Consider the following 23941-nt stretch of genomic DNA (forward strand, 5'->3'; position numbering starts at 1 on the left):
ATCCCTGACAGATGGCCATCCAACCTCTGTTTAAAAACCTCCAGTGAAGTCCACCACCTTCCATGGTAGTCTGTACCACTATTGAACAGCTCTTACTGTCATGAAGTTCTTAATAGCAATAATTTGAATTTACCGTATATAGTCATCCAGTCATAATTATTATTTGCTTTGTCTGACAAACCAGAAAGGAGAGGGTTAGGGAAGGAAGCAAAAGCTTCCCACATTAGTTTCTTCCATCAGTAATCAATGCTTTGGCAAGGGCCACATTCAAGAGGGTCCTGGACAAGGAATCCTCTGGGACCACCCCTCCCCAACAGAGCTTTCCAGGGGGCAGTGGAGGGGGCAGCACCAGGGATGGGTGCCATGCAGTAAAGAACCGTGGTGCAGCAATAAAATTTCTAGCACATTTGCAAAGCTAAGCAGGGTCCGGTCCAATTTCAGATTGGATGGGAGACCATGTGTTGAGTTTCCTGCATTGCTGGGGGTTGGACCAGATGATCAGAGTTCCTTGCAGCTCTGCAATTCTATGATTCTATGACATATATAGAACTCTCCCACGGGAAGGGCATCCTGACAGGCCCAGGATTCCTGCCTCATGCCTATACACATAAGTGGAGAATTGTAAGTGGAGTCCTATACACATAAGTGGAGAATTGTATAAGGCCCTTTCTCATGCTCCCCATGTGACTGGAGGGGGTGGTCAAGATATCGTATTTTTCACTCCATAAGACGCACTTTTCCCCTCCTAAAAAGTAAGGGGAAATTTGTGTGCGTCTTATGGAGCGAATGCAGGGGGGGGAGGCAGTCAGGAAAAGCCCCCAAGAGCCGAATACAAGCTCCACACGGCTCTTGCAGGCTTTTCCCCAGGAGGGAGAAGGGATTGACGCGGCCAGTCAGTCCCTTCTCCCTCCTCTTAGAAAAGCCTGCAGGAGCCACGCGCTCCTTAAAGGGTACGTGGCTCCTGTGGGCTTTTGCGGGAGGTGGGGGAATTGCCATAGCCACGCGCAGCCTCTCCCGGCCGGAGAGGTTGCGCGCGGCTATGGCAGAAGCCAAGACAGCCAGCAGGATGGGTCCCGCTGGCTGTCTTGGCTTCCTCTTTAGCTCTTTGGGGCTGGGGGGGAAATAATATTTTTTTTCTTGATTTCCCCCTCTAAAAACTAGGTGCACCTTATGGTCCAGTGCGCCTTATGAAGCAAAAAATACGGTACTTGTTGCCAGCAAGGGAGGGCCCTGTCCATGCCTGGAATGAATATGAGAGGGTTGGGCCTGTATGTAAACCCTCCCCAACCCCGCTCCACCATTTCCCCCAACATAAGAAGCAGCACTAATTTGCAGCACCTTCATCTTGCAGGGAAAGCAACTACGATGCCTACTATTATAAGAATTCTTGCGACAGATTGTGCACGTGGAGAGAGACGCGGGCCTGCAACCAGCAAGTCTGCCCCATTAACTGCCAGATCAGTGACTGGGGCTCCTGGTCAGAGTGTGACCCATGCGTTAAAAAGCAAGTAAGCAATTTGATTGCAGGGACACGTGAGAAAACGGAACTCTGTAATCTGCCTTTGTGCCTCAGGCGGCAGACACTGAGGTGCGGGGAGCCTCAGTGAGTACTGTGAGCTGTGAGTACCATGTGGCCTGCCCTATAACCCCTATGCTAGCCTGCTGCCGTCAAGTGCAGTGGAAGACACCAGTACTAAAGTAGGGTTCAAATGTCACTCCACTGGCTTCTGTTTCTGCCTCGGGAAAGACCCCCATCTTGCCCTTTGGCTCAGGCAGCAAAATGTATTGAGCTGGCATTGGCTACACAGTTGTGACTTCCCCTTTCCAGCTCAGCCGAGATCCAACCCGCTGAGCCAAGCCCAGAGGATCTTATACCATACCACTCAACAATCCTGGTTTCCGATTGGATCCTGAGATGTCCCGTTTTTCCAGCGCTCTGGCATGAGTCAGACCTGCACGTATATGCGGTTGCTTGTGAGTCAAATGGACATAGGTGGGGAGATTCTACCCTTGTATTTCCATCTGTTTCAGTTTCGTGTCAGGTCTCTGGTACAGCCATCTCAGTTTGGAGGTCAACCCTGTACTGAGCAGATGACAGATTTCCGGAGATGCTTCCCCACAAAGTTATGCAGGATAGAGGAAGTCAATTGTGGGAATAAGTTCCAGTGTGAAAATGGTATTTTCTGCATTTATACATCTCTCAGTGTTTGTCTGTCTGTCTGTCTGTCTGTCTGTCTGTCTATCTGTCTATCTATCATCTATCTATCTATCTATCTATCTATCTATCTATCTATCTATCATCTGTCTGTCTGTCTATCTATCTATCTATCTATCTATCTATCTATCTATCTATCTATCTCATCTATCTATCATCTATCTATCTATCTATCATCATCATCATCATCATCTCTCTCTCTCTCTCTCTCTCTCTCTCTATATATATATATATATATATAATCTCTATTTCTATCTCATGGATTCTGAACGTCAAGGCCTGTGGTCACCAACTTTTCTGGGTGAGAGGACACATCTGGAAATAATAATGTTGTGCCCACCACAAAATAACCAATTCACAGAAGAAAAACTGATGGTGCTCAGAACCACCACCACTACCCCAAAAAGTATTATTTGTTTTATTTATTTCATAAAATGTATATACTGCTGGATTGTAGAAAATACCTCAAAGCGATTTGCAAAAAAAAGATAAAACAAGTATCGCTAAAAGATTTGCAACCACAGTTTAAACATACAGAAAGCTAAAACTACAACAGGAAAGACTAAAACAAGTTTAAACTCGTACAAACTTTCTAAATATATTTAGTGCCCTCAAAACAAATAAAACAAACAAAAGCAACCCTTTTCCAATTAAAAAAACCACACCTATATATATGGTTGGAACAGGGATTCTATGATGCTGTTTTACTTCAGGGCCTGTCAATTTTGAGTGCTCTTTTGCGGGTTCTTAAACCAGCACATTTCTTCTTGTTGTTAGTATTTTATTATTTATTAAATCTGTATATCGCCCTTCATTTGTGGATCTCAGGGTGGTTCACAACATAAAAATACAATATTTAAAAGCACAAAATACATAATGAAAATAAGAAGGAAAAACAACTCTCCCACATATGGTTATGCTCTGTTGAAGTAGTCATTAAATACACTGCTGGGCTGTTCAATTAGTCCTAGCTAGCACAACCTGAGTCGTGCCATGAGGGGGGCTTACTCGTACCTGAAAGTCGTCATGCCTGCTGTTCTTTCTCCGAAACAGGTCGCTGTGTTGCCAGACAACTGAGATGCAATGGAGACAATGACTGTGGAGACAATTCAGATGAAAGGCACTGTGGGAGGATAAAGAACACCTGCCGCCCATCAGTCAAGACCATACCCAGTGTGCAGCTCATGGGCCTGGGGTACAGTCATACCTCATGTTACATCCGCTTCATGTTACGTTCTTTCAGGTTACGTCCCGTGGTGACCTGGAAGTACCGGAAAGGGTTACTTACAGGTTTCGCCACTCGCACATGTGCAGACGCGCAAAATGACATCACACGCATGCGCTGAAGCGGCAAATCGCAACCCACATGTGCGATCCCATTCACAACCAGAGGTACTACTGTATATTGCTTTCACTTGGGCTTCATAGGGGCAATTTAGGTGAATGTGATGCCACGGGGGGAGGGGTGTTTGTACTAAATCATAGCACACGACCAGTGGGAGACTCGAACACTTTGAAGAAAAATCTGTGGTGTCTTCTTCCCAGATGCCGTCTTCCCATTGTTTATTGTGAGAGCATTTTGGATGCCGTGATCTTGCATGATTTTGCACTGCCCCCCGCAAAGTACTTTCTCAGGCACAGTGCCCCAAATTGTCTGTTTTGGCTTGCCACGCAAGATTGTGGCCCTGAAAAGACAGCGCAAAATTGCGCAAGATCCCAGCAACCAAAATGGCTGCCATTCTCTTGCGATAAAAAACAGGATGTCTCTGTTTTTCTGGGACACTTGTGGGATATGCTGTATATTTACATTTAAAAATTATGAAATAGGGTAATCAAACTTTAAGCAAGGGCCCCACCATGAAGGTGAGACCACCCTGGAGTGCTGAGGTGTTTGTTTTTGTGGGACTTTTTTGGGTGACGTGTAACAAATTTGGTGATTTGGTGCAAATTAGGTGCAAGACAGCAACAAAGGCTTTCTATCATTTAAAGGTAATCTAATCTTTATTTGCTCAATTACAACTTTGCTTAATCTATCTTTCATTCTAGATACCATATTCTGGCAGGAGAGAGCCGAGGTGAAGTCCTGGATTTTTCTTTCTATGGCGGGAGCTGCGTCCTTCTGAAGAGTGAAGACAAAAGGAGCACATTTCGTGTCCCTGCAAACCTTGAGTCTGTCCACTTTCAGGTGGCTTGGCAAGGCCTTCTGTAGGACTAGCAACTAAGGTGGCCAGCGAGCCTTCAATCTCTTCACCTCTGTGCTATACTAGCACTTGTATATAAAATTGTCCAAAATTCTGTAGACTTCTTGTTGTTGGCATCTGTCTGTCTTGTGAGACAGTACGCCTCCAGGGGTGAAGTCAAATTCTGTATGAACGGTATAAAATTCTGAACAGCACCAATTCATAATATTTTTTTTTCTTTGAAATCCATGTTCATTTTCTTTTCTTTTGTAAACAATGGCTTTTTTAAAAGTAACTTATCACATAGTTTATATTTAAAGCAATTTGGCAAAGCAACACATTTATTTCACTTGGCTGTACACCAGAGGCTTTTATTTCCATTGTTCTTCTCCAACCCAAACATGAATCTGTGGATCTCTCTTGACAGGTGAAGCATCAAGAAGATGACCTGAAAACAAATTACTATACAGATTTAACATCCTTGGCATGTTCTTCTAGCAATATGCAGTATTTCAGGGGACACGGGAAAGATAATTGGGGAATCCCGTATTTATGGGGGTCAACGTCAAACACAGAAACTACGGCATCGAGTTCCTTCCACGAAGCCATCAAATCATCCCACAAAATGGTGAGAATGTGTAGCCCTTTGTGTAGGCTGCTTCCTGTTTATTCATTGTCTGTCTGTTTGCTTTTTAAATAAAAGGTATACACTGCTCAATTGTTTTAAAAAACAACAACTCTCAGCGTGGTTTATGAAAAGAGTAAAACAATAAAATTACTGGTAAAGACAGTTAAAAACAGGTATTTAAAACGGTCAAAAAATAATTGAAATCAGTGATAAGATAAACACAGATTTAAACACATGCAAATATTTTACATATCTGCATAGGTTTGCCTAAACAAAAATGCTTTTAGGTGGCACCTAAAAGTGTAAAGTTGCCTGCTTGATGTGGCAGGGAGGGACTGCCACATGTAAAGCCTGATTTCTTGCAAGTGTGGAATGACTATTATGTGGCACCTATAACAGTTCCAGTTCTGCAGATCAAAGCAGTCTGGTGAGCATATATGGTGTATGACGATTTCACAGATAAATGGAAGCTCCGTGCTAGACAGCCTTTGCCAACCTGGTGACCTACAGAGGTTTTGGACTACAATTCTCATCATCCCCAGACAGCATGGCTGTTGGGAGTTGGGGTCCAGCAAACATCTAGAGGGCCACCGGTTTCTCAACCTCAACCAAGCTGTTCATTGTATAGGCCAAAGAGGATAAATAGGGTTGTTGTTTTTAAGGCCAGGGCAGAGGGGTGGAGGAGAGACAACATAATAATTCTCATCATGATCAATCTTTTTCCATTTCCAAGAATTCCAACTTCATTAGGGTCCATAAGGTTATTGCTGTGTCGAATTTCACAGTGAAACAGTCAGACTTGCACCTCTCTGGAGTGTTTTTACAAGCCCTCAACAGCCTGCCTCTGGAATACAACTATGCCCTTTACAGCCGGATATTTGATGACTTTGGGACTCATTACTACAAATCTGGCTCAATGGGAGGCAAATATGACCTTCTTTACCAGTACAGTGAAGAGCAGACAAAAAATTCAGGTATGCCTATCTGAGACAATAATCGTGAGACAATAATTGGTACTTTTTCAAGGAACAGAGAAAGGAATGGGGAAACATGAGTCTGGGAACATTTCTCTACCTTGGGTTTGTGGAATTTGCTTGGAAGTGAAGTGGGATGGGGTGCTTTTCATCGTGTACAGTGGTACCTCTGGATGCGAATGGGATCCGTTCCGGAGCCCCGTTCGCATCCTGAGCAGAACATAACAATGACTGTGCGTCTGCGCATGCGTGGGTCATGTTTCGCTGCTTCTGTGCATGCACATGATGTCATTTCGAGCGTCTGCGCATGCGCAAGTGGTGAAACCCGGAAGTAACGTGTTCTGTTACTTCCGGGTTGCCGCGGAGCGTAACCTGAAAACGCTCAACCTGAAGCATATTTAACCCGAGGTATGACTGTATTGGAAAAGGGTAAGATACTGCTTTTCCTCCAACCACACTCAAATGAGGGAGGGGGAGAGAAAAATGGATATAAAGGAAAGGAATTTTGGCAAGAAATGGGTTAAAGCCATAGAGCTGTTTCTTCCAAACCTTCTTAGCTTTAGCAGGGAAGCTAAATTAGAACAATGGGAAAGCTAAATTTCCTGCACAGCCATGAGATACTGGATCTTCCTCTTGAAAAGGGGAAAGAAAGAAAAACGTGACGTTTTCATAGTGGAAGAATATTTCAAACGTGCCTTGTGGTTTGAGTGTGAGCTGCTGGCCGCAGCCTGACAACCACCACTTTCAAGGATCAGGTGCCATTGTGCTTGATATCGTGGATTTTCAGTTCTCCTTTGTGAAATGTCATTTGCTATTTCTGCTGTTGAATGGTGTCTAGGTTTAACCCAGCAACAAATGGAAGGCTGTGTGCGAACAGAAACGACAAGAACCTATTTTTTCTTCATTAAGAAAACAGATATTCATTATGATTGCGTCAGAAGTAAAATGACCGAGAGCTATGAAGGTAGCTATCCTACCCTAAAGGTAAAGGTAAAGGGACCCCTGACCATTAGGTCCAGTTGTGGCCGACTCTGGGGTTACGGCACTCATCTCGCTTTACTGGCCAAGGGAGCCGGCGTACAGCTTCCAGGTCATGTGGCCAGCATGACTAAGCCACTTCTGGCAAAGCAGAGCAGCACACGGAAACGGCGTTTACCTTCCCGCCGGAGCGGTACCTATTTATCTACTTGCACTTTGACGTGCTTTCGAACTGCTAGGTTGGCAGGAGCAGGGACCGAGCAACAGGAGCTCACGGGATTCAAACCGCCGACCTTCTGATCAGCAAGTCCTAGGCTCTGTGGTTTAACCCACAGCGCCACCCGCATGTAGGGCTCCCCATATTCTGCATTCAAGATTCCCAAGACACTAGTCCAAGGGTAGTCAATGTGGTGCCCTCTAGGAGCTGTTGAAATTCAACCTTGGGCAGTGTGACCAAATGGTCACAATTGTTGGGAAGTGTAGTCCGAAAGACACCACAGTGGTTACCACTGGCCAGGTCTGACCAGTATCTAAACTTTTGCAGGCTGCCTCCCACACTTGGTTCTATAATATTGCCCCCAGTGCCCCTTTACCCTATGAAAAACATTATTCAGAATAGTGGTTTGCATGACCCACTAAGGAAGAAAATAACAGAATAAAATTCAAAACACTAACAATTAACATCAAAGTTTTTGGATGAAAAAGTAATCCAAGTTCGAGTTCTGCATCCAGTGGGAGCTAGGACAGTTACTAGCCATTGGAACAAGTTGCTCAGACGAGACAGAAAGGGAGGGAGGGAGGGAGGGAGGGAGGGAGGGTGGAATAGGTATTGGTCCCCCTTCAATGGTTTGCGGAGTCAGCTGATCACTTTCTGGCTGTGGGGTCAGCTGACATCACTCAAGTCAGTACTGTAGCTGAGAGGCCAGTCTTCCATTATGGATCCTCCTCTAACTGACTGGTTCAAAACCCAGACCAAGAAGGGTATAGGAAGTAAGGCACCTCCAGTTGTCACCCCCAGTTGGCAGCTGGAACTTCCAGTTCATGACCTTTCCTCATCACCATACTGTGTGTGTGTGTGTGTGTGTGTGTGTGTGTGTGTGTTGCATTTGCTGATTTCATATCCATCTTAGGTTCCATGCTGAAGTCATCTGAACGGTCTATTTCCTTGGTCAAGGGTGGAAGGGCACAGTATGCTGCAGCGCTAGGCTGGGAGAAAAAAGGGTCTTTCCCGGGACAAACTATCTTTACCAACTGGATGGAATCAACCAAGGAAAACCCAGTGGTGGTTGACTTTGAGGTAAGAGATAGAAAGCAAAATAAAGAGTAGATACAAGGAAAACAGGTCTTACTCTGATGGTAAGATGCTCACTTCTCCTAGACGAAAAAGAAGAAGTGAGGATTATTATTTTTTTCCATTTGCATATGTGCTGATTTATGTAAAATTGTTCCTTGTCTGTGCAAGTCCTGATTCCTCCCATTTCATTTAATCTATGCTGGGGCACCTGGCTGGTCTTCCTCTGAACAGGCAATAGGACTAGACACCTCTTCCAGTGACATGATTCTGTAATTCAACTGCCCTTGTACAGAAAAAGCAGAAAACACAAGAGAAATATTTGTTTTTTCATGGTTGTATAGAGTAGGACCAAACAAGGCCTAGGGGATTTCACCATGACAACATTTGAGAAACTCTGCATAATTCCTTCTTAGGTGACCCCCATTTTGGATTTGGTGAAGAACTTCCCATGTGCTGTGACCAAACGCAGGAATCTCAGGAAGGCTTTTTCAGAATATATGGAGAAATATGATCCATGCCGATGTGCCCCATGCCCCAACAATGGTCACCCTGTTTTATCTGGGACCGAATGCCTGTGTATCTGCAAAGCTGGAACTTACGGTGATAACTGTGAGATACGAGCCCCAGACTACCAGTCAGGTATTCAGCATGCATATGGTGCCTTGTACCATTTGAGCCTCGGCTACCCATCTGCTACATTTTGTACTGAGTGAAGTAATCATAGGGTCTTCAAAGGCAGTTCCAGGTACAATGCACTGCAGCAGTCTCACCTGGAATGTTGGTGCTAGTGCTAAATGGTTGAGACACAAGCTGGTGAAAGTAAGAGTGAACATATCAGAATGGTTGGCCAGCAACTTTTTTTGCTGCCCCATGTAGCTGCAGGACACAGCCTCTGGGGTGTTTCCTGGAGTCCTGTGACAAGTGCTATCTTGGGGGCAGGGGAACTGTGACGTTAACATATGAGAGTGCTGGAGGTGAAATAGTTAAACAGGTTACCCAATCAGAACCCAGGGGGTGGAGTCAGAGGGACTATAAAACCAGCTCTGGGAGGGGCAAAGGGGGGAGTTTGTTGGGAGTTGGGTGGTTGGTTGGAGTGGGAGTGAATTGGGATACAGTTTGTGGGTAGTGTAGTGAAATAAGCTGAGTTAGGAATAGTTAGGGGCTAGGAAGACAAGTAAATATCTGAGAGGTGGTTTAGTGAGTGAGAGCAAGTAGCGGAAGTTATAGGTCTGGATAGGCACCCCATGATTGTAATTGACCAATATCATTTATTAAATCACACACTTGTTAAACTGCAATAAATAAACATAAGTTTATGTTCCAATTTAACCCTGACTGGACTCAGTATTGTACCAGGTAGGGCCTGGGTGGTGGCAGTGAGAAATAAAGTGGTGGCACAGGGATCAATAGATGGTGAAACGTCTGGGGACCCTGTGTGATTGCCACAGGGACAACAGCTGTACACAATGAAAGAGGTTGCCATCTAAAACCCAGTGTTGCAAGGGATCCTGGAAACTCGCCCCCCCCCCACACAAAAAATGACTTTGTAGATAGCCATAAAAAATATTGCTGCCCAAGGAGCTTCTTGAGTGGAATCTAGACACATATAAAAAACGTAAAAACGCTTTTTTTTTTTAAAAAAAGATAAATATATTGAATTTGCCATAGCTCACCATCGCCATCTAGTGTCCCATTTGTACAATGCACTTTACAACACTATTAAAGTGTTTTCTTTGCACCTTTATAGCTGAGTCCTTGTTGTGCCTGCATAGTCGGTTATATCTGACCTGCTAATGGGGCCATGGAGTAGAAAAGAAGAGCGACAATGGAAAGGCTGAGAATTATTATTTTGTTAGGTTTTCTGCTCCTGATTACACTTGGCTCAAGGCAAACATGCTGTCTGTCACTCTATAGTTCTCAGCTTTGAAGTGCTCACTTTGTTTATAGAGTTGCATTATCAATCATTGTTCTAATGGGACCGTGATCTTTTAAAAAATCTGTTTTCGTGCGCCATGTCGCCTTGAGAACACTTGTTGTCGGATGACTAATATACAGATTGGTTGAATGAATGAATCATGGAATTGGCTGTGGAACTGTTTTTGATGGTTTTAGAAAGGGGTGAGACAACATTATTACAAAAGGTGTACTGAGAGAGAGAGAGAGAGAGAGAGAGAGAGAGAGCTCAGTTGCTGCATTGAGACATAGGAATCTGCCTTATGCTAAGCCAGACCTAACTCAGCAATGTTTACAATGTCTGGCAACAGTTCTCCAGAGTTTCATAAAAGAGGTCTCTCCTGCTTGGAGATGCCTGGGACTGAAGTGGGGATAATTTGCATGCAAAGCATTTACTCCACTGATCCGCAACCTTTTCTCCAAGGAGCTCAAGGTACATGCTTCATCCCTCCCTCATGTTGTAGGTTAGGTTGAGAGGCAACGACCTTGGGGGATTTGAACCTGGTCTCCACACTGGCTTTCCAGAACAATAAGCCAGACTTTCTGCTTATCATGGCTTACTGGGAATGAGCTCTGTGCTTCTGCAATTTGTCCAGTGTCTAAGGCTTTCCTCCTCCCCTGGCATGAGCAGGGCAAACCATCCAAGAGGCCTTGGTGTCCCATTGCATCTGAACCAGAGATCAGGATTTGTTCCTCCCTAAGAAGTCACAACCAGCAAGTCATCTCTTGAAGTTGGCTGGTGTTACTGGCCTGTTAAAGTAAAGGTAAAGGGACTCCTGACCATTAGGTCCAGTCGTGACCGACTCTGCGGTTGCGGCGCTCATCTCGCTCTATTGGCCGAGGGAGCCGGCATACAGCTTCCGGGTCATGTGGCCAGCATGACTAAGCCATTTCTGGCGAACCAGAGCAGAGCATGGAAACTCCGTTTACCTTACCGCCAGAGTGGTACCTATTTATCTACTTGCACTTTGACGTGCTTTCAAACTGCTAGGTTGTCAGGAGCAGGGACCGAGCAACAGGAGCTCACCCCGTCGCGGGGATTCGAACCGCTGACCTTCTGATTGGCAAGTCCTAGGCTCTGTGATTTAACCCACAGCGCCACCCGCATCCCTTAGTGGCCTGTTAGGGTTTGCTTATTCTGCTCACACCAGGGGAGAAGTGAAGCTGGGGTGATCAGGCAATGTGAGAGTACACTTCTGCCTGTTCGCACTAAACCATAAAGCAGGAAACTGGGATTATTAAATATGGATGCAGCCACTGAGTTTGGCAACAGGCTTTCTGTTGATACCAGTGGTCTTTAGATGAGCTCACATCTGCACCTTATTGTGTTGAATGCTAGTTGCAGTAGATGGCTTCTGGAGCTGCTGGTCTGCCTGGAGTTCATGTGATGCATCTTTCAAGAGGAGGAGGACTCGGTTGTGCAACAACCCCCCGCCCACAAGTGGAGGAAAACCTTGTGAAGGTGATGGAGAAGGAGAGGAAGACTGCTACATTTCACTGTTTGAAGACAAGTAAGAATCACATCATCCGTACAGTGCCACCAGTGCACAGAGTCCTTTGCTCAAATTCAAGCTACATATCTTACTGTACCCTAAAGTTTGCCCCATCCCCTGACCCTGCAGTGCTGAGTGATAAAGACAAGTGAGTGCACCAGAGGGAGTGAATGTGCACTGGATAAAAACAAAGAAGTCCCCTTTCAAGGTCACCATGTGATTGCAACCCAAATAGTGCTGGCACTAGCATTTTGGAGCCCTCCCCGAATCTGGAGGAGGTGGGAAGGAATGCAGGAAGTTTTCTTATACCAAGTCAAGCCACTGGTCTCTCTAGTCCTCCAGATTTCGGGGCTGCAATGCTTACCAGCTCCAGTATGGTAATAGATGATGGGAGTTGTAGTCCAAAATATCTGGTTGGGGAAGGCGCTGACTAGAGGTGGCTCTCCAAGGTTTCAGACAAGGGTCTTTCCCAGCTGTACCTAGAGATGCTGGGAGCTGGACCTAGGATCTTCTCCATGGATGCCCCCACTCGGTTAACACCACCTGGTGTGTACACAAACAGAAACGAATCTGACACTAATGAAGCCATGCTGATGTGGAGAGGGGTGACAGCTTTACTGCACTCTAAGGCTGTAATGTCTTTTCTATCACTCTTGTTTGTTTAATAAGCTCTTAACTCATGCATTTTCAGAGGGGCTCCTTGCATAAATGACGATGAAGCCGTAAGAGAAGTAGATATGTATCAACCTGAACAAGACTTGGGATGCCTGACTCCAGTACCTCCAGAAAATGGATTCATCAGGGTGAGGAACATTTCACAAACTGCAACAGAAAGGGGTTTTTTTTTGGGGGGGGGGGTGTCTCAAACCATCTGGCAGAAGGCTTTGGCTCAGGGCACTAATCCTGGAACGCCAATTTATGTTCATGAGAATCGCCTTTTTGAAATGGTTTTGTGAGCATGTACAGACTAAAATAGGGACAAGGGGGGCGCTGTGGGTTAAACCACAGAGCCTGGGACTTGCCAATCAGAAGGTCGGCAGTTCGAATCCCCACGACGGGGTGAGCTCCCATTGCTCGTTCCCTGCTCGTGCCAACCTAGCAGTTTGAAAGCACGTCAAAGTGCAAGTAGATAAATAGGTACCACTCTGGCGGGAAGGTAAACAGTGTTTCCGTGCGCTGCTCTGGTTCATCAGAAGCAGCTTGGTCATGCTGGCCACATGACCTGGAAGCTGTACGCTGGCTCCCTCGGCCAATAAAGCGAGATGAGCTCCACAACCCCAGAGTCGGCCATGACTGAACCTAAAGATCAGGGGTCCCTTTACCTCCTTTACCTTTACAGACTAAAATGTGCCAGAACTAGTTAGACGTTCACCAGAACCAAAGATGGAGAGACCATTCAGTAGCAACATGGCACAATTTAAAAAGACCTGTATTAAGAATGCAAGAACATGCTGGATGAGGCCAATGGCCCACCTAGTTCAGCATCTTGTTCCCACCTTGGTCCCCCCCAGATACCTGTTGGAAACCCACTAACAGGACCCAAGCACAAAAGCACTCTTTCCCTGCCCAACCTGTGGTTTACAGCAACCCGTATTCAGAAGACTTGCTGTCTCCAATCATGGAAGCAGAGCAGAGCAATCACTGATAGCCATAACCTCCATGAATTTGGCCAATACACTTTGGAAACCATTCTGGTTTGTGGCCATCACTGCCTCTTATGGTAGTGTGTTGTCCTTCCCCAGGAGGTGTGTGCGACAACCCAGTTTTGCTCCTAATCTTCTCATTGCTGCTTAGGAAGGAGCTGCATGTTATACTTAATTAAGTGTTATTACCTCTCTCCCCCCCCCCCCCAACACTAGACCTCAGGGTCATTTAGTTTTTGTCATTTAGCCAGTGAATCACCCACTTCATGGCTTGTTCTTACCCTGATTGCAGAATGAGAAACCACACTATTCCATTGGAGAAGAAGCAGAAGTCATCTGCCTGAGTGGCTATAACCTTGTTGGGTACCAGTTCCTCAGGTGCCTGCCAGACAAAACATGGAATCAACACACAGTCGAGTGCCAATGTAAGAAGCAGCAGAATAGCTTGGGTGGAAAGTGGGGATGGGGAACCCGTGGCTTTCCAGATGTTCTTTGGGACTCCACAACTCCCATCTGCCCCAGCCAGCATAGCCAATGGGCAGATGTGATGGGAATTACAGGCCACCAGCATCTAATAGAGGACCACAGATTCCCTGTCTCTGGTGTAAAGAATAGAAGTGAAGCTTCTTATCATCTATGGGCAGAATCTAACATTGTGGAAACGGACTCAGACAATGGCTTTTCACATTCCTCCTCTCCACCACCGGCAGCTTCTCATGCACATCCAAAATCTGATCTAGAGGCTGCCCCCCCCCCCCACTGCAGAGCAGATTTTGGGGCACAGAGGAATGTGAAGTCCCATTGTGTAGGCAGAAGTGTATTCCACACACAGACACACAAACACACACACACACACACACACACACACACACACACACACACACTTAAGAGCATTGGGTGCAACATTTATCCGAGTTCTCCCATAACATTTTCAGGAAGTGGGATGTTTCCTACCTCCCACCACCCTTCATCCAATGATCAACTTATTCATTCAGACATCCAAATTTATCTCTTAAACTCCAGTGTCGACTTGTTCCAGACCACCCATCTCCGATGATATCAGAATCACCCCATTTAAATTCCAGTACCGGATTGGGGACATCATCCACCTGAGTTGCCCAGGTGGTCGTGTTGTTACTGGCCAAAAGAAGTACACCTGTGGGGCTGATCTGTCATGGACACCTCCTGTTTTGATATCACTTACTTGCAAGGAAGGTACCAATGCCAGTTTCTGCTTCTCATGTATTCACCATTTAATGTATTTTCCTCACCCTGTGCTGAAGGCTTAGCAGGGGACAACCACTGGCTCTCTATCAAACATGCACAAACTGTGAGACGATAAATCAAATACTGTCTGCCAGCCAGGATATGGTGTCCCACTCAGGGCTCATTCAATTTGGCTTGCTAGCCAGCTGGGACCCAATGGGCTTTCAAACCTCCAATAGGCAATGATACAGGGTTGGTGGGCTGTGGGTTGTCCAGGGCTGTGGGTTGTCCAGAACTTCTGTTCTTCTTCCAGACTAGTTAGGATAATGAAACTTTGCTCACCTACTTGGCGGTCCACCATGAAGCCTGTAGCTGTGAACTGCCAATATGTGATGCTTGCTTAATTCTTTTTCTTCAGATGGGCAGATGAATTCAAGAGGGAATTGTCCACTTGGACAAAAAGAGGTGGAGTCTCAGTGCATTTGTATATCTGCTGAGGAGGACTGTGAGTAAGTAAGCCTGATGAAGTTAATTCTGACCATAAACCTGGTCTTGTGGCCTGACGGTTGCTCAGCAATCTTCCTGTAGTTGTAGGACAGCAAAAACAGGAGGGGTGTTGCGTTCCTGGTGGACCACATAATACACATCTGATGTTGTGCATTCTGCCTCACAGATTATGATCTGTGTCAAAGCTTATTTGGTGATAAGAATAGGGGTGTCCTGCAGCTTGTCTTCCCTCCATCCTTTGTGCACCCATATTTATTTGTTAATACATACATTCATATCCTACCTTTTGGGTCCAGCAAATTTTGCATAGCCCTAAATAAAGAAACACACACACCATAACCAAAGCTTAATAGTATTTTAAAAAATTAATCAACTGGACCTAATCAAATTAGACAGCAGCAATCAGGTAAAACCAACAGCAAGAAGAAGAAAAGTGACAAAGCAATTTGGCAGAAGATGCTTCACAAAGAAAAACAGCCAGGAGGAAAAACCATCTCAGATTCTGGGAGGTCTCAAAGCTCTCTGAAACAACAACCTGATGTCAAAATGCCAAAGGAAACGGAGTAAATGTGTTGATGCTGTTGTTCTAAAGAAGAGGTTGTCAGCCTTTTACCTTTTGGGGCCTGTGGGCACATTGCAAACCTGTGAAACTTTCATGGGCTGCAAAACTGCAACCAAGCACACACACTGCTACCTGTTCTCTTGGCCTACAATAGACTTATTCTTTCAGATCAAATTTCAATATAGAGAGGGGACCCTGCGGGCATCAGGGAAGGCCACGGTGGGCACTTGTGGGCACGTGATCACCACACTGGCGACCTCTGTTAAAGTGTTGATGCCATTGTTCAAAAGGGTTTGTCCAGGGTAAACCACCAGCACGCACACACACACACACACACACACACACACACACACACACACTGTATTTCAAATGAGATCTATGGATGAAGGGCAGTATACGAATATAATAAATAAAATAAATAAATATTTTAATGATTCCCTTCAAAGTCCTGACTCCTCTTTATGGTGGCCGTAAACTGATGTTAAAGGTAAGATCAGAACAAGTGGAACAGGAGGGTGGGGGAGCCTGGAGCTCAGTGATCTATGCAGGCATAATTGTACATCAACTTTCTGGAGGACTCTAAAATTCCCAATACCTGCAATCTCATGCTTAAATAAGGACTTTATGGAGAACTAGATGGTTGTGAAGGGAGATGCATTTCTATCCAGTGTAAAACAACAACAACAACAACAGTAATAGTAATTATTTTATACCCTGCCCATCTGGCTGGGTTTCCCCAGCCACTCTGGGTGGCTGCCAACAAAATATTAAAATACAATAATTATTGTGTAATTGTGAGATGTGTAAGATGAATGCACTTGTCAAGAGTAATGATGACTTAATTTTGTCCTAATGCTAGATTAAGGCATGGGTAGGCAAACTAAGGCCCAGGGGCCGGATCTGGCCCAATCGCCTTCTCAATCCGGCCCACAGACGGTCCAGGAATCAGTGTGTTTTTACATGAATAGAATGTGTGCTTTTATTTAAAATGCATCTCTGGGTTATTTGTGGGGCATAGGAATTCATTCATTCCCACCCCCAAAAAAATATATAGTTCGGCCCTCCACAAGGTCTGAGGGACAGTGCACCTGACCCCTGCTGAAAAAGTCTACTGACCCCTGGATTAAGGGCATAAATTGGAGCCCAACACAAGTGCATATACAAAGTAGCAAAGTCCTTGGCATCTCTTGAACTCTGGAATAGCTGTGAAAAGTCTGTGTACTGCTCTTTTCAATGTAATTTTTTTTAAAGCAGCAAAGGAAGATCAGGTGTTCTGGGGATGCATTAGTCTATTAAAAGGCCACTTCAGAAAAGCAAGCAACAAATGGTGGGACCATATTGTCTCCCAGTCCTCACCCTTATCTCTTAACAGTCTCTACTCTGAAGAGATCTGTGTGCTGGATGGGGCATCTGAACAAGTCCTTACAAAACCGAGCTGCCAGTATCTGGCTGAAAGGTGCAATGGCTCCGAACAGTTCCATTTTCTCCATTCTGGACCCTGCCGCCATGACACGCCTTTGAACTGGGCCATCGAGAGGGCAAGCTTTTCAGTAAACAGCACAAAGAAAGAACCTTGTGGATATGATGTGTGTTATGACTGGGAAACATGCTCAGGTAAGTTTCTTGACCTGGAAGGATGAACTTTTAAAATGTAAAATGAAAGGCATGTTGGAAAGAGACAGTTAAGTGTTAAGAGAAAATATACAATTTCAGCTAATACACAAATTATGAAATTCTGTAGATGCATGCTTCTATCACCAGAATCAGGGCTGGATTTAGGTTTGATGAGGGTTAAGCTACTGGGGGTGGGACGCAGGTGGCGCTGTGGGTTAAAGCCTCAGCGCCTAGGACTTGCCGATCGAAAGGTTGGCGGTTCAAATCCCTGCGGCGGGGTGCGCTCCCGCTGCTCGGTCCCAGCGCCTGCCAACCTAGCAGTTCGAAAGCACCTCCGGGTGCAAGTAGATAAATAGGGACCGCTTACCAGCGGGAAGGTAAACGGCGTTTCCGTGTGCGGCTCTGGCTCACCAGAGCAGCGATGTCACGCTGGCCACGTGACCCGGAAGTGTCTCCGGACAGCGCTGGCCCCTGGCCTCTTGAGTGAGATGGGCGCACAACCCCAGAGTCTGTCAAGACTGGCCCGTACGGGCAGGGGTACCTTTACCTTTACCTTTAAGCTACTGGGGGTAATGAGGCCCTTTATATGTCCAGCTGTCCTTTGTCAACAACAAATTGTCACTGTTTTTTGTGTTGAATATATGCTACATGGTAATTTATGGACCTAATAGGTATCTAAAGCCATTTGCACATAACAAATAGGAGCCTGCACAACACAAAACACTGTTGCTGTATGTAGGTTTCATTTTATTTGTTTTTTATCTTATATTTTGGAAAAGTATATCCAGGTGTTTTTTCCTTTAAATTTTTTTTGGGGGGGTGGCCAAGAGAGTGATGCTTGTTTAGCTTATACGTAAATCCATGACTGGTCAGAATATAAATCCAAGCAATCACAGTGTGTATGTATGTGTGTGTAACACAAGCACACATATAGTAATGATTAATTGTATTAATTGATTATCACAATGACACTAATTTTCCTGTTGCTGTTTGGTCAAATTAGCTTGCAACTTAAAGTTTGCCTTTGTATCCAGTTCCTACAAGCTGTGGTTTGTCCACAATCCTGGATTACCAACCGTGAGTTTGGAACCCTGAACAATTAGAGTTGTAGAATCTGAGGTTGCCTCTGGTTAGGCAACTGCACATGTGAAGCCTACTCCCTGCAGACGTTTGTGCAGTAAACTCGAGAATCTGGGAAGGAGCATGTGTTGTCAGAGTGGGACTAATTGCTGCAGGCCCACTCCTTGCCTCTCTGCCATTTGCTATGGGATATATGGGATATATTAATCCCCATATGGGGCTGTGAGTCCCCCTATGACTCTCTTCCTTTAAATTCCTGGAAGTTTACCTTAATGAAAACCTCACCTGGAAAAACAATATAACTCAGATGGTTAGGAAGGCCCAACAGAGACTCCATTTTCTCAGGGTCTTGCGAAACATTTTCTCAGGGTCTTGGACAACAGTTGATGACCTCCTTCTAAAAAGGTAAAGGGACCCCTGACCATTAGGTCCAGTCGCGGATGACTCTGGGGTTGCGGCGCTCATCTTGCTTTACTGGCCGAGGGAGCCGGTGTTCAGCTTCCGGGTCATGTGGCCAGCATGACTAAGCTGCTTCTGGTGAACCAGAGCAATGCACGGAAATGCCGTTTACCTTCCCGCCGGAGCGGTACCCATTTATCTACTTGCACTTGGACGTGCTTTTGAACTGCTAGGTTGGCAGGAACTGGGACATAGCAAAGGGAGCTCACCCCGTCGTGGGGATTTGAACTGCGACCTTCCGATCGGCAATCCCTAGGCTCAGTGGTTTAGAAGACCACAGCACCACCCTTCTACCGGCCACAATAGAAAGTGTTCTCTCATATTGTATCACAGTGTGATATGTTGGCTTGACAGCCACAGACAGAAAGTCTTTACAGAGGGTGGTGAACACAGCACATGACATCATGGGCTGTCCCCTGAGCCCGCTAGATGACATTGTAAGGGATCGTTGCCTTAGGAGAGCAAGAAAAATTCTCGGGGACAATTCACACCCCGGCTAGCACCTCTTTTCTACCCTCGGGCAGGAGATATAGAAGTATAATCAGTTGTACCAACAAGCTAAAAAACAGTTTCTATCTGTGGGCTGTTAGGCTGCTGAACGGAATATAATATAGTGCAACTGACTTTCGGGGTTGGTGTGTTGTGTGACAAGCACACAGAGTGCAATGAGATTGAGCGTTTGTGTTGGGGGGGAGGCTCAGTTAATTTCACTGTACACGGGTTGTACATTGACAATAAAGGTATTATTATTATTACTGTCTTCAATGGATCCCCTTGCAAAGCACATTAATCTAATCCGGAGGTGGTAAGAGATTAACCTCCTCTAGCCACTGCTGTCACTTGGGCATCTAAAAGTGCTCCCACCTTGTCAAGCTTGGTCCAAAAGTCACCTGCCTTTTGATTTGTCTGTTTGCTAGTGGGCGATCAACCTACAGCTATTGAAATAATTTTGCTAATGCCTCTGCACTCCTCCACATACTTCCTGAGAAGTCAGTGGCACTGAAATCTAGAGGGCTTATTACTGAGTAGGAAAAAAATGTGGAGAGGGTCATGCTGTTTCATTTCCAAGACATTTCAAAATCATATTCTTAAATGAGAGGGGGGAGAGAACATGTGTGAGATCCATGTTTATTTATGGGATTTCAGGGGGAAAGCGGCTGCAAGAAAATGCCTTTTTGGTTAGTAGATCTCTGCAGAAACGAAACCTCATGTCAATGTTTGTTATGCAACTTGTTGTTCACTGTGCAACAGGGTGATAACAATTGTGGCTTTTCTCGTAAATTGCCTTGGCTGAGAGCACATGAATAAGTTTTCTGCCAGGAAAAAGATGGTTTGTCTGGTTAAATTCTCCCTTCTCCCCCCTCCCCCAAGACGATCATCTTCCTTTTAGCCAGAAGCAGAAGCAGAACCCACTCTAGACGCTTTCACACCTGAAGCAAAACCGCACTCGCTCATCCTTCCAATTTGGATGAGAACTATTTTTCTTTATGAAAATAACATGTAATGTTTGGAGGTAGAGAAATAATATCCCCTCTGGAATCTGCAGTTACAATCTGACTGCTACAGGGCAAGGCAGCCCTAGGTAGAAGAGCTTGGTCTCAGTACTGTCATTAGACTGTTTCATTGATGGAAGCAACTTCCAGTTGCATCAGAAGAGATTAGAAAAACAAAACATTATATATTATTTACAAGTGGTGGTTCAAAATATTGACAAGGGAGGTGACACCTGATTTAAAGCAGTTAGTGCTAATGATTTCACATTAGGAGATTGAGCAGACACGGTGCTGCCTCCTCCAAATGTAGACACATAATAGAAAGCTCTAGTTATGGGGCTGTATCCAACTGAGTCAGAGTCAGAGTCAGGGCCAGCCTACCCATAAGCCAAGGTGAGGCAACTGCTTCAGGTGGCAAGATTCACTGCCAATCCCAATGTCAATCTTTCTTCCCAACCCCCCTGTTCTTGATGTAGATCTTCCTTCTACCCTTCTTCCCTGGACGGGAGGAGGAGCCATTCTGGGGTCTGCCCGAGGTTCCAAAATGTTGTGGGCCGGCCCTGCTCAGAGTAGACCCACTGAAATTAATTAGCAACTTAGTTGAAATTAGTTGACCTTCAGTGAGTCTAGTCTGAGTAAGACTAATGTCTGATACAGCCATATTATGTAGCAGATGGGAGTTTGCTGTTTTGCCTGTACTCATAGTTTGCAGTCCTGGTTTGTAGCCAAACAAATCATTTCTGCTGCATTTTTCTCTCTCCTTCTCCCGGTTTAGGGTCCTAGCAGAGGCCAGGTGAACACTAGGCACTCACTGATACGACAGCAGTCACATCCCCAAAAGCAAGGCCATAGCAAGGCAAGTCAGGAGGGAGCTACCATGTTCCAACCAGGGGGGAAAGGCAGCTTGTCAGCACCCTGGAGAGCTCACTGGGAAGTATTCACTCAGAGAGTTATTGCCCCAACACCATAGTGAGTTCTTATGAAGGCTGGCTGGCCTCAACTTCCTATTTGTCCCGCCCCTTCTGAGGAACCATATTTTCATTTAAAGACCATTTGCCCTATTCTGACTTCTATGGCATGGAGGTGCTAAGAGACCCCCGAGAATAGGGTGGTATATAAATAATAATAATAATAATAATAATAATAATAATAATAATAATAGATGAATTGGAGGGCTGTCCTCTGGCCTGGAAAGGTTTGTTAAAACCTGATAATCTGACTTTGGATGATCTGGGAGCAGGGTAAGGCTGAGCCTGCCTCTGAGTCAGATGTTGTCAAAGAATATAACAGGTTTGGTTGCAAAAGCAAACTACAGTTTGTCACAAGCTAGGATCAGACTTTGTTACTACTATTGTTGTTATTTTTGCATCATGTGCAGCGAGAAGAGGGAGTGTAGGACCCTGAAGCTTGTGCTGGCTTACTCTTGTCATGTTAGATTGCGGTGAGGGCATTGTGTCTGAATGGTCCCAAAGGCAAAATCCCAAGTTCTATTAAAAATATTCTGCTAATGGAGGTGCAACTGATTTATTCCAGAAATCGGTGGTGTGTATTTTAGCTGGTATTCCTAAATTAGCCACCACTGCTGGCATTGCAATTGAATGCCCTCAATGTGTCAAAATGAATGTGTGATATATGCTTGGAAGGAGGCCTTGTCATGCAAAAGAAGCTTACGGACACCATTTCCATTATTATGTTATGATGAATTCGAAGATCATATTGGACGTGGTGTAATCCCCTATTTTTTACACTTCATATAGTGTGTGGGGTACCACTGAGCCTTGGACTTGCCAATCAAAAGGTCAGCGGTTCGAATCCCCGTGATGGGGTGAGCTCCCATTGCTCGGTCCCAGCTCCTGCCAACCTAGCAGTTCAAAAACATGCCAAAAAGTACAAATAGATTAATAGGTATCGCTCCAGCGGGAAGGTAAGCGGTGTTTCTGTGCACTGCTCTGGTGTCGGTGTTCTGTTGCGCCAGAAGCGGCTTAGTCATGCTGGCCACATGACCTGGAAAAACTGTCTGCAGAGCAGACAAACGCCAGCTCCCTCGGCCTGTAAAGCGAGATGAGCACCGCAACCCCAGAGTCGTTCACGACTGGACTTAACTGTCAGGGGTCCCTTTACCTTTACCTCTCATGGAGGACACTGTGCTCCTTGGAGTAATTTGTCCACCTTTGGTCCCCAACCTGCACTCAGCTCTCTCCTGTGGCTCCTAGAAGCTGTCAGCATGCGACAGCAGCCACACCCCGGGAATGGTTTTGACTGGCCAGCTAAACCAGGTGAGGATAGCCGATGGGTCTCAAACCCTCAGAGAGTTAGGACTTCTCCCTGCATGCAAAGACAGGCTCTGGCAGACGAAACCAGTAGTAGGTTCAGCAGTCAAGAAGGCGGTTTCTACACATGCTACAGAAGGAAGTGAGGAGTACCAACTCAACTCTGAGTACCATTTGATGGGAAAGCAAATATAGGTTAAACCAATAACTAAGCAACAGCAAGAAAAGACTGTTGCTTTTTTTAACTCTCCTGTTTGTGGGTTTCCTATAAACATCTTGTAGAAAACAGGATGATGCACTGCATAAACCTTTGATCAGGTCGTGGAGAACCTTTGGCCTGAAAGATGCTGCTGAACTACAACTCCCATCATCCCAGGCCATCAGCCATGTTTGTTGGGGATGATGTCATTGTATTTCAGCAGCATCTGGGGGCCAGAAAGTGATCCACCCCTGCTCTGAACAAGCAAACAGAAATCATGCTCAGCTGACCCGAAGCCATTTCCCATTCACAGAAACGGAATCACGGTGTACCTGCTTGCTTCCAAACCAGTGCCCAAAGGATGAGGGCCACCTTTACTGCATCCAGACCAGAAGAGGGCGTTCAAAGAGGACATACACCCTCTGTGCATTGGGGGCCATGAAATGCACCAAGATGAGGGTGGAATCCTTTCATCCTGGGAACTGCTTGCCTTAAAATAGACGTCAAAACTCATCTCCTTATGGACAGACATATTTCGGTAGCATGGTATATTCAGAATAAATATCAATGGACGTTAGTACTTTGGTATCAATATATGACAGTCACTGAAATAAGGAGTGCTTTACATATGTCCTAAGAGTACAGCATTGCTGAAGATTTCAGAACTGTCTTTTTCAACCATTCATTAGGTGGAATGGGTGTGTGTGATGAAATGAATTCCTCCCCCAAAATATTGAGGGATATGAGATGGTGTTGCCATTTACCTTACTTAAACTTAGGATGTAGCTAAAGGTTTTTCTCTCTTCCTTTAAGCTCAATGCTCTCTCTGCTGCCACATTCCCTTTACAGTCGTACCTTGCAAGTCAAATGGAATTTGTTCTGGAAGTCCGTTCAACTTCAAAAACATTCAGAAACCAAAGCATGGCTCCTGCAGCCCGTCGGAAGCTGTGCCGGATGTTCGGCTTCCAAAAATCATTCGCAAACTGGAACACTCACTTTTGATTTTTGATCGTTCGGGAGCCAAGGCGTTTGAGTTCTGGGTTATTGCTGGCTTGAGACAGCTAAGACCTACTAAGCAAAATGTACTACCATACTCTAACATAGTCATCTTCAGCTTCTCCAAACTCAGTTTAAGCATCAACTTGCAGCAGAAGGGTCCTCTAGTAATCTCAGTCATGGAACTCCTGTATGTC

At 45.4% G+C, this 23941-nt stretch overlaps 1 protein-coding gene across 1 annotated transcript in view; it reads left to right on the plus strand.

The window, feature by feature from the left end:
* Nucleotides 1-23325, plus strand: part of C6 (complement C6) — a 57517-nt gene extending 34192 nt beyond the window's left edge. The window contains exons 21-36 of the mRNA XM_083703794.1: nt 1352-1508; nt 2032-2176; nt 3269-3410; nt 4262-4400; nt 4823-5023; nt 5757-5997; nt 6836-6961; nt 8106-8272; nt 8683-8908; nt 11562-11733; nt 12407-12518; nt 13651-13783; nt 14382-14573; nt 14983-15073; nt 17006-17247; nt 23062-23325. Coding sequence (XP_083559920.1) covers nt 1352-1508; nt 2032-2176; nt 3269-3410; nt 4262-4400; nt 4823-5023; nt 5757-5997; nt 6836-6961; nt 8106-8272; nt 8683-8908; nt 11562-11733; nt 12407-12518; nt 13651-13783; nt 14382-14573; nt 14983-15073; nt 17006-17247; nt 23062-23243 — 2668 coding nt within the window. The 3' untranslated portion in view covers nt 23244-23325. The remainder of the gene's footprint in view (nt 1-1351; nt 1509-2031; nt 2177-3268; nt 3411-4261; nt 4401-4822; nt 5024-5756; nt 5998-6835; nt 6962-8105; nt 8273-8682; nt 8909-11561; nt 11734-12406; nt 12519-13650; nt 13784-14381; nt 14574-14982; nt 15074-17005; nt 17248-23061) is intronic.
* Nucleotides 23326-23941: the final 616 nt, after the last annotated feature.

This window comes from Podarcis gaigeae (assembly GCF_964106915.1).
Source record: "Podarcis gaigeae genome assembly, chromosome: 11".
Taxonomy (NCBI): Eukaryota; Metazoa; Chordata; class Lepidosauria; order Squamata; family Lacertidae; genus Podarcis; species Podarcis gaigeae.